At 49.9% G+C, this 11,216-nt stretch overlaps 1 protein-coding gene across 2 annotated transcripts; it reads right to left on the reverse strand.

Moving 5' to 3' along the window:
* Positions 1–82: 82 nt before the first annotated feature.
* LOC134028925 (prostacyclin synthase-like) lies at positions 83–10,980 on the reverse strand. Of its 2 annotated transcripts, none has more exons than XM_062472847.1 (10): positions 10,829–10,980; positions 9,604–9,727; positions 9,298–9,473; positions 8,862–9,005; positions 8,018–8,145; positions 6,873–7,069; positions 2,643–2,805; positions 1,951–2,132; positions 507–658; positions 83–400 (listed from the first exon to the last, which is right to left on the reverse strand). In XM_062472847.1, exons 1-10 carry the CDS (start codon positions 10,894–10,896, stop codon positions 250–252), a joined length of 1,485 nt encoding a protein of 494 aa, XP_062328831.1. In that variant the 5' UTR covers positions 10,897–10,980; the 3' UTR covers positions 83–249. The 2 variants fall into 2 exon arrangements, with proteins under 2 accessions (XP_062328831.1, XP_062328823.1); XM_062472839.1 differs by having other exon boundaries at positions 492–658.
* Between the last annotated feature and the right edge of the window lie 236 nt (positions 10,981–11,216).

An 11,216-nucleotide genomic window follows, 5' to 3' on the forward strand; every position in this document is an offset into this window, starting at 1 on the left:
TGATCTGAGCTTCACGGAAAAGATTGTGCCCTGGACTACATTTTGAAATAAATCATTTCTGGAAAACAGGCAACTCAAGTAAGGCAGCTCCAATATACAATTTTATATTTCACGTTAAATAGTTAAATATTATTTTACTGTACATTTGAGTGATAGCAAAAATAGATACACATCTACACAATTTGATAAAACAGGTGTATGGTTCATAAAAACGGTGAATGAAATGTCAAGTCAGTGTTTCAAAGTCCACTATGAAAATGTTTTGAGTCTGTATCTGATGGGGACGTCTCCGTCTGGCTGCAGCATGCCGAAGCCGTTGCGCCCCGCGTCCGCCTTGGGCAGCTGGGCCTCTGGGTCACACAGCTCCAGGTCGTAGTGAGCCAACACCAAGTAGGTAAACCTGGACAGCAACACACACACACAAAGGCCACATTAGCATAGGTTACATAACGCCAAAACATCGTTAAAAAAGTTGAACCTGTGACACACACGGAGGCCGCACGCACTGTCGGATGGCGCTGATGGCGAAGCGCTTGCCCACGCAGCCGTTGGCGCCCGCTCCCCACGGCATGCTGTAGTACTTGAGCGGCCGGCCTCCTTTAGAGAAGTCCGTCTTCTCCGAGCCGTCGGCGTTCAGGAAGCGGTCATACTTGTATTTCTGGGACGAGACACAGTCATGGACTTCAGGCGCAATAGGTTGGTTTAGCTGCAGTTCTAAGTTCTCTCGTACGTTAAGCCGTCTGTGTGACATTGCTTGTAAGAAGGGTTATAAGAATCTAATTTGATTTGATGTGATACTGTAAGGAGACATGAGAAGGCTGGGCGGGCAGGGAATATGTGAACGTTTCTACAAGTGGAGGTTCTAGACTATTTCAACTGGGGGGGGGGGGGGGGGGGCAAGCTGGGGCCAGTTGTACTGTTAGAGGGGCCAGTTACATGAAACATTATTGTTATCATATCGTTTTCTTCACTGCAGGCACTAACAGGCAAAAGACCATGTTTATAATAATTCTACAGTTTCTTCTAAGTTTTTTGTGGTTTCTTGCAAAAAGAACATGATCGCAAAAATGTATTATGTAATATTTATTTCAGACAAGATTTAAGGAGGCCACAAGGGGGTCTCAGCTTGTTGTCCCAGGGCCACTGCCCCCCATCAGAACCACCCCTGCGGCTGTAAACACACTTCAGTCCACTCGTGTTTGACTGAAACATCGAAACTCTCAAAACCAGCACGCTAATCTCCACCAGTGACATTCAGACCACCCCGACGGGGTTGAATCCAATCTCTCATCCACCCTCCTCTGCAGACTCCTCTAACTGGCTGATCCACCCTCCTCTGCAGACTCCTCTAACTGGCTGATCCACCCTCCTCTGCAGACTCCTCTAACTGGCTGATCCACCCTCCTCTGCAGACTCCTCTAACTGGCTGATCAGGGAGGAAGACTGCCAAGCCATGACGCAGCCTGGTGACCTGCCTCCCTGCCTCTCTTCCCACGCCTATTAGCCGTGTTTCCTTTCCCGTGCCCAGCTAATCCCGCTGTCGTCCCCTGGTCCGACTCCAGCCGCCCCGCGGGGTAATCCCCAGGCCCAGGTCACCTTGTGTGGGCGTGCCTCTCTAACCCGTCGGAAAACAGTCGAAACGGGCCAGCATCAATTGTCTTCAACCTTGAGCTCAAGCCATCCTAGTTCAACAGAGAATTAATGCGCTGTGCTTGTGTTGAGCTATAAAGATGGGATGCCATAAATAAGGTTGGTGAAATGTGCTTTTATAAATAATTACTTCCTGTTGCCTGTCGGTATTGCTGTCTGCTGAGTGGGTTGGACTGGGGTCAGGCGACTCAAGGTTGTTGTTTAGTTTAATTTGTGGTCAACTATCCTAACATCGCAGTTTAGATTAGTTCCTGTTTCTGTTAGACTGCCATGGGGGTGTAACAGCCTGGGTATTCCTACCTGGGGTTCCTGGTGCACCTCTGGGTCCATCTGAGGGCTGATTAAGGGGAACAGCATCACCCGGTCTCCCCTCCTGATCTGGAACTCCTGGCCGTCTGCCATCCTCAGAGCCTTCCCCTGCAGTACCTCCCTGGTGATGAAGGGGGCGGCGGTGAGCCGCAGAGCCTCCTCCAGGGCGCTGTCTGGGACGGCCAGGAGAGAGGAAGACAGGCAGGAAGCTCAGCAGGTCGTGTGAGGTAACGGTCAAGAGGCTTCGTAGGACTGTCGCAGATGTTTATCCCTTGTGTTGGGGTTGTGCCATCAGGATGTCCAATGAAACTTGTGTGTGTGTGTCATTTACATTTAGTCATTTAGCAGACGCTCTTATCCATAGCGACTTACAGTAAGTACAGGGACATTCTCCCCAAGGCAAGTAGGGTGAAGTGCCTTGCCCAAGGACACAACGTCAGTTGGCATGACCGGGAATCGAACTGGCAACCTTCAGATTACTAGCCCGCTTCCCTCACCGCTCAGCCACCTGACGCCCCATTCTTAAACATCCACACCCTCCCCAAACACTCTCACCTTTCCTTAACACCCCCACCACACCCTTCCTAAACACCCCCACCACACCCTTCCTAAACACCCCCACCACACCCTTCCTAAACACCCCCACCATCTCCTCCTGCAACATGCATGAGTCCATCACTCACCAAACACAGGGGTGTTCTGCAGACGGTCCACCAGAGGGGGCTGTTGAGCCGTGCTCTGCCTCAGGGGAGCCAGGCTCTCCAGCTCTCTCCTCACCGCCCCCAGGGCCTCGGGGTGGCTGAGCAGGAAGCCCAGGAGCCAGAATGCGGCGGGGCCGACGTTACCCTGACAATGGAGAATGATTGACATGACGGCAGTGCCATGGCTGACTGCTGCGCCGCTGCCATGGAGGCGGTGTGACAGAGGGGCAGGTGACGCTTACGTAACCAGACAGGAGAACATCACATCACTTTGCAATCCGGCTCACGACCGCGATTTCCAGTCTCTCAACCATCCATCCATCCATCCATCATCTTCCGCTTGTCCGGGGGTCGGGTCGCGGGGGCAGCAACCTAAGCAGGGAGGCCCAGACTTTCCTCTCCCCGGCCACTTCCACCAGCTCTTCCTGGGGGACCCCGAGGCGTTCCCAGGCCAGCCGAGAGACATAGTCCCTCCAGCGTGTCCTGGGTCTTCCCCAGGGCCTCTTCCCAGTGGGACGTGCCCAGAACACCTCACCAGGGAGGCGTCCAGGAGGCATCCTTATCAGATGCCCGAGCCACCTCAACTGGCCCCTCTCGACGCGGAGGAGCAGCGGTTCTACTCTGAGCCCCTCCCGGATGACCGAGCTTCTCACCCTATCTCTAAGGGAGAGCCCGGACACCCTGCGGAGAAAACTAATTTCGGCCGCTTGTATTCGCGATCTCGTTCTTTCGGTCACTACCCACAGTTCGTGACCATAGGTGAGGGTAGGAACGTAGATCGACTGGTAAATAGAGAGCTTTGCCTTTCGACTCAGCTCCTTCTTCACCACAACGGACCGATGCAGAGCCCGCATCACTGCGGACGCCGCACCGATCCGCCTGTCGATCTCGCGCTCCATCCTTCCCTCACTCGTGAACAAGACCCCGAGATACTTGAACTCCTCCGCTTGGGACAAGATCTCCTCCCCGACCCGGAGATTGCACTCCACCTTTTTCCGGTCGATAACCATGGCCTCAGATTTGGAGGTGCTGATTCCCATCCCAGCCGCTTCGCATTCGGTTGCGAACCGCTCCAGTGAGAGCTGGAGGTCACGGCCCGATGAAGCCAACAGGACCACATCATCCGCAAAAAGCAGCGACCCGATCCTGAGGTCCCCAAACCGGACCCCCTCAACGCCCTGGCTGCGCCTAGAAATTCTGTCCATATAAGTTATGAACAGAATCGGTGACAAAGGGCAGCCCTGGCGGAGTCCAACCCTCACCGGGAACAAGTTCGACTTACTACCGGCAATGCGGACCAAACTCTGGCACCGGTCGTACAGGGACCGAACAGCCCCGATCAGGGAGTCCGGTACCCCGTACTCCCGGAGCACCCCCCACATGAGCCCTCGAGGGACACGGTCGAACGCCTTTTCCAAATCCACAAAACATGTGTAGACTGGTTGGGCGAACTCCCATGCACCCTCCAGAACCCTGCCGAGGGTATAGAGCTGGTCCACAGTTCCACGGCCAGGACGAAAACAACATTGCTCCTCCTGAATCCAAGGTTCGACAATCCGACGGACCCTCCTCTCCAGCACCCCTGAATAGACTTTCCCAGGGAGGCTGAGGAGTGTGATCCCCCTAAAGTTGGAGCACACCCTCCGGCCCCCCTTTTTAAAGAGGGGAACCACCACCCCGGTCTGCCAGTCCAGAGGCACTGTCCCTGATGTCCACGCAATGTTGCAGAGTCGTGCCAACCAAGACAGCCCTACAACATCCAGAGCCTTAAGGAACTCCGGGCGGACCTCATCCACCCCAGGGGCCTTGCCACCGCGGAGCTTTTCAACCACCTCGGCGACCTCAGCCCCAGAGATAGAAGGGCCCCCCCAATGTCCCCAGACTCTGCCTCCACGTCGGAACGCGTGTTGGTGGGATTAAGGAGGTCTTCAAAGTATTCCTTCCACCGATCCAGGACGTCCCCCATCGAGGTCAGCAGCGCACCATCCCCACCATATACAGCGTTGACAGTGCACTGCTTCCCCCTCCTGAGTCGCCAGATGGTGGTCCAGAACCTTTTCGAAGCCGTTCGGAAGTCATTCTCCATGGCCTCGCCGAACTCCTCCCACGCCCGGGTTTTTGCCTCCGCGACCGCCAAAGCCGCATTCCGCTTGGCCTGCCGGTACACATCAGCTGCCTCTGGAGTCCTACCAGCCAACAAAGTCCGATAGGCCTCCTTCTTCAGCTTGACGGCTTCCCTCACCTCCGGCGTCCACCACCGAGTCCGAGGGTTACCGCCGCGACATGCACCGACCGCCTTGCGTCCGCAGCTCCGGTCAGCCGCCTCAACAATGGAGGCCCGGAACATGGCCCATTCGGACTCAATGTCCCCGGCCTCCCCCGAGACATGGTCGAAGCTCTCCCGGAGGTGGGGGTGGTCTCTCAACCAATTTATCTTTTTTTTTTTTGTCTTTCCTCATTGTTTACTTTGTTCAATTAGCGAACAGAAGCTGTTGGCGGTTATGGAATACCACAGTTCCCTGGCTCTGGTGTTTAGAGATGTGCTGATTGAAGCCAGACTCCTTTAAGACTTGTGTTCTGGATATCCTCAAGACCCCAGGGCCAGTAGTAACGGTTTTAAGGGTTTCCTTAAAAAGGAAAGTAGTAACGGTTTTAAGGGTTTCCTTAAAAAGGAAAGCTGTCGGAAGCCGAGGAAGTGCTGAGGAAGGAACATGAGGGCAAACTGGGCTTCACAGCCATCTGCCTTGAATTACAACATGTCAAATGAAAAAACACATTTAGCGCCTCCAGCTCTCTCCGAACGTCTGTGTAGCGTTTATTACCGTGGTTACCGTGGTTTAGAAAAGATAAGCAAGTGCAAAATACATTTGGTACGCCAAGATAAATATATATATATTTTTTTTTAATTTGAACTCCTACTTGGAGAACCAGTTTTGAGTCATGTTCATAAGATAAACAGACGATCTTAAGGCCACTGATGACAGTAGTGAAGTCAAGGAGCTTCTAAGACTGTTTGTGTCCCATCCTCCATTAGTTGCATATTCATTTAACTTCTCTAAACTAACATATGAGGAACCAGTAAAACTCATAAATGTTGCAATCAGGTGGAAAGCCAAAGACCGACATATTCTACATCTTAAAAGCTGGGTAACAAGCCTTTAAGGAACCACAAACCAATAACTGGTTAGTATTTACTATCAGATTAACAGGCTTTCCTAGGCTTCAATGTGGTGAGAGGATACACCCGTGTGGTAGGAAATGGGAACTGCACTAACTGAAATCAACCTATTCTCTGATCATGTACTTTCAGAAGCAAACTTTTTAGCTGCGTGATAAAAGGTCCTGAAAGAGATCCGAGCTGGTCGCCATGGTGACTTTAGAACAACCCGGTTGATAATGAGTCAGTCTACAGTGACGCTTCAGTGCACTGCCCTGTTCCACTCATGTACTCATTCTGTTTCTGTTTTTCGAAAAACAAACGAAGACAAAAACAAGAGGGTGAAGGTGTGCCTCTGTCACGTCACGTCTCTGTCACGCCATCAAATGTAACCTCTGTCTTTTCAGAGTGTATTTGTTGTGTTTGGCACGGCCAGTTTCCAGGAGTTCCCTCAAGGAGGTGCGACTTTCATAACAGACTCGCCCCCAAAGAGACCGTTATCGAGGAGGGAAGGAGCGTTTGGCTGCGACACCATCTGTTTGTGTGTGTCTGTGTGCATATGTCTGTGTGTGTGTGTGTGTATATGTCTGTGTGTATATGTCTGTGTGTGTGTGTATGTCTGTGTGTGTGTGTGTGTGTGTATGTGTGTGTGTGTGTATATGTCTGTATGTGTGTGTATATGTATGTGTGTATATGTCTGTGTGTGTGTGTATGTGTGTGTGTATATGTCTGTATGTGTGTGTATATGTGTGTGTGTGTCTGTGTGTATATGTCTGTGTGTGTGTATGTGTGTGTGTATATGTCTGTATGTGTGTATTTGTGTGTGTGTATGTCTGTGTGTGTGTGTATGTGTGTGTGTATATGTCTGTATGTGTGTGTATATGTGTGTGTGTGTCTGTGTGTATATGTCTGTGTGTGTGTATGTGTGTGTGTATATGTCTGTACGTGTGTATTTGTGTGTGTGTATGTCTGTGTGTGTCCCGGGACGCGTGTTGGTGATGGAGAGCCGTCAGAGCACCCGGGAGCTCCAGGAGTTTCCCTCGGGAGAGGCGTACCTGTGTGGCCCAGAGCTGCAGCAACGTGGCCCTCCTCTGGGTGTCCTCATCAGCCCCCGCCTGCTGAAGCTGCTGCCTGTAGCCGTGGAGCCAGGCGCTGGAGCCGGGAGCTGGAGCCTGGCCCTCTGGAGCCAGGCCTGCGGGGGCTAACAGCTCCCACAGTCTGCTGCGAAGGTCTTGGGCTGTCCTCTTCTCCTCTGTGGCGGGCAGGCGGGCACACACACACACAGAGACACACACAGAAATACACACACACACACACACAGAGACACACACAGAAATACACACACACACACACACAGAGACACACACAGAAATACACACACACACACAGAGACACACACAGAAATACACACACACACACACACACACAGAGACACACACAGAAATACACACACACACACACGGCAGGTAAGCCAGGCGTTACCAAAGACATGTCAATAGGTCCAACAGATTACTTCACACATTTCATGAGGTGACTCAAGAAAAAGAAAACAATATTGAAGTGGTAAAAATAGCTACAGCGCTGCTATTATGGTAGAAGAGGTATGACAGAAACATAATATATCCAGGGAGTGACTTCAGAGAGACACACAAAGATTAAGAGCTCGACTGTGAGCCGGGTGGGGCTGTCAGTATCAGAAACAGGATCTGTTCTGTGTGTGTGTGCATTCATGTGGGAGTGAGTTGGTAGAACTATGTGATGGGGAGAGACACGAGAGATGAGTGCTGAGAGATGCTGTAATGAGAGGCACACACACAGATCTCAGTTAGGTAGTAGGTGTGGGGGGGGGAATCTCAGTTAGGTAGTAGGTGTGTGGGGGGGTAATAAATGGGAGTCAGGTGGCTGAGCGGTTAGGGAATCGGGCTATTACTCAGAGGGTTGCCGGTTCGATTCCAGGCCATGCAAATGGCGTTGTGTCCTTGGGCAAGGCACTTCACCCTACTTGTCTCAGGGGGAATGTCCCTGTACTTTATGTAAGTCGCTCTGGATAAGAGCGTCTGCTAAATGACGAAATGTAAATGATTAAAAATGTATTATTAGGAAGGACTTTTTTTATTGAGTTTTCAGTATATCAGATAAACTATTTTATCTTGTAGATTTTGCTTCAGAGTGACCAAATGACTGTGTGTGTGTGTGTTACCTGGTTTAAGGGTGTTCCTGGCCATTTTAGTCAGGAGTCGGTCAAAGTTGCGGAACTCCTTGTAGACTCTGGAAGGGTCAACGCTGTTGTTGTTCAGCTCCCCGCCAAACAGAGTTAGATAACCTGCCCTGTGGGGACACAGAAAGAAAATGAAGAATGAGAGAGAGACAGAGAGAGAGACAGAGAGAGGCGTAAAAGACTAAGAGAGTGTGTGGGCGGAGGGAGGGAGACGAAAATGTCAAGTTAAAATGTGTTTGGCTACGCGTGGGAGGAACATGCATTACTTAATACCCCCAGAACATTTGACAGTTGGTGGCTTTTGAACATGAACAATGGCAGATAAGCATCTCTCCTGGCGCCCCTGTTCAGGTCAACAGCAGAGCATCCGGTGGCCCACCCAGGGAACAGTCTCTTAACCAAGAACTTCAACAGGTCACTCTAAACTTTATCTTACACAGTAGATCTCTCTCCTCCTTTCCTGTCTCCTTTCTTTTCCTCCTTGACTCCTCCTCTCCTCCCGTGAGGAACAATGATTCACTCCATACCACCAGCTCTGTGTCAGATGTCTGTGGTGATTTGAGGTCTTTTGAAGGGTGACGCAGAGAAAAGTCTTGATTCAGTCTTGTGTGTGCGTGACGACTGGCACCACCTGGCCCGATTCATTGTGCGTTAATCCGTGTCACCCTGCATTCTTCCCTTGTGTGTGTTTACAAACACAGGCTCGTGGTGAAGGGCCGGGGCATAAACTGTTTATTCTGGCCGTCATGAGTAACAAGCCGGTCGGTGACGAGAGAGGTAAAGAGGGAGACACGGAGGGAGGGAGGGAGGCAGTTATTTTCCATACCTGAAGAGAAGGCTGTAAGAGAAGTTAAACAGCCCGTCAGTTTTCCAGTCGGTCGGCTTAGGAGGTGTGTCCGCTAACAGCAGGGCCTGCAGGTGTCTCTGCATGGTGCCGTTCAGCAGGGTCAGGCTCTTTCCTCGGAAGTGCCTGGAGACACAGAGGCCAAGGGTCACCAGCAAGATTGTGTGAGTCACTAAGTTCCAATCTGTCCATCTCGCCCCCCCGCCCCCTGTGGATGTTGACGGGAGTATGTCAACTCAAAAAGGAGTGAGAGGAGGGACTGTGAGTGGTTAAACTCAGCGCCAGCTTGGACAGTGGCTATCTTGAGAAAATCAGATTCTTTTTTCACTTGGAATGACATAACAAACACATTTTCCCTGGTTTTGTGCAGTTTCTTTCCTCCCTGTCTCCACGCAGTAAGATGGACATCAATACGTACTGGCCCATCATGGCTCTGTCCTTGGCAGGGTTGTAGTGGGGCAGTCTCAGGCTGAAGATCCGCTCCATGAGGACCTGGGCGTAGCGGGAGAAGTCCAGACACTTGGTATCCTGAAGCACCTCGTCGTAAGAGTGAGGGTCCAGCAGCACTGTCACGTACTGGCCAGCGACACGCACCTAGGGAACACACAAATGCACACACACACACTTAGAGAGAAGCGGTACATCGCCATAGGAATGTCCAGATGCTGATCTTCTGTGTATTTCCAGGGCTATGACACCAACATTCCTTCCACTTCTCTCTCACCGTGAATATGTCCCCATGTTTCATCTTCATACGGGTCAGGAACTTTGCAGCGTCTTTCCCAAACTCCAGAGCGTGTCCCAGCCAGGGGATCACACCTTTGTCTAAAGGGGGCTCCCTGCTCAACCTGCAGGGAGAAGATTTATTAAATCATTTTGGGGTCAATCGTGGGGGTCAGATGGCTGAGCGGTTAGGGAGTCGGGCTAGAAATCAGGAGGTTGTTGGTTCGATTCCCGGCCATGCAAAATTACGTTGTGTCCTTGGGCAAGGCACTTCACCCTACTTGCTTTGGGGGGAATGTCCCTGTACTTACTGTAAGTCGCTCTGGATAAGAGCGTCTGCTAAATGACTAAATGTAAATGTCAATCGACAGCCAGACCGGTACTAAACACACAGAAACAGAACGAAAACCATAAAAAATAATCAATTTAAAATGACCTAGTAGAAGTTTAAATGTGCCTGACACAATGGACTGAATCAATATTTGATTGCTCTTATCAGCACACAGGCAAGTCTAAAGAAAGCTGTGTATGAATGCTTCATAGCGATTTATAGTTATTTGTCTTGGTAATATCCTTACTTGACCACAGTATTTACAAAACCGCCAAACATGAAGACACGTCTGTGTATCTTAGAACTGTGAAGTGGATTAACCATAAATACCTGAACAAGCAGTTTACCTTTTGTAAGTGGTCTTCAAATACCTGTGTGGGTACTAAAACCACATTCCACATACAGGTGGAGGACTAAGGGCTCCCTACAAATTTAATTACGTGTTTAGGAATAGCCTCTCATTGGTAGTTTACATTTGCTGGAAATGTTTTAGTGGAAACTCTCGTCTAAAAGCTACTGCTGTTCCTAAAGGTTTGTCTCTCGATATGAATGTCAGGATTATCCTTCACAGACGGTAGGGTGACTTTGAGAGCTGTCTATATCCTCAGTTTGACAGCACAACTATGTCTGCGATCGGCATAAAACATAAACACCCCAAATTAAGAATTAGGTCAACTATAATAAGAATTAAATTGAATGAATAACGCAAATGTAACTGCACCGTAATTATAGTATGTACATAGTATGTATATCTTGGATGACCTGAACATGGATTTGTTTAGATCATGTTTGATTGTGAGATCATGTACTTTGATAATTTGACAGCATTAGAATTTTAGACAATGAAATATAACAACGTTTAAGCCTCAAAAAAGGCTAAATTGAGACGACTTACCTCGAGCGTTTCGAAAGTACGAGGTAGACAAGCAAAGCCTGGATTAGGAAAATAATTGTCCAAATCATATCGCGTGTTTCTCTCGACGTCTCTGCACCTTGGAGGGGGCAGTGGATTTGATGAGACCGATCTACCTGACATGCCTCTTTATGTCACAGACGCTCCACTTTCTCCACCCCCCCTTTCAGCAAAGTCATGAGTCATGACTGCTTTGCCTCACTTGTCTGCATGAGATAAACATCTGTAACTGGTTCTTACATTTGATTAGGTCATCAAAAGTAGGTGTTATACATTAAAACGTTACATACAGAATATTGTGCCACTAACGAAGTTCGGGAGTTGTCTTCAAAATTTGGATTCCAGGTTTTTACATATGTAGCTTTTTTGA

Source organism: Osmerus eperlanus, chromosome 1 (genome assembly GCF_963692335.1).
Source record: "Osmerus eperlanus chromosome 1, fOsmEpe2.1, whole genome shotgun sequence".
NCBI classification, from domain to species: domain Eukaryota; kingdom Metazoa; phylum Chordata; class Actinopteri; order Osmeriformes; family Osmeridae; genus Osmerus; species Osmerus eperlanus.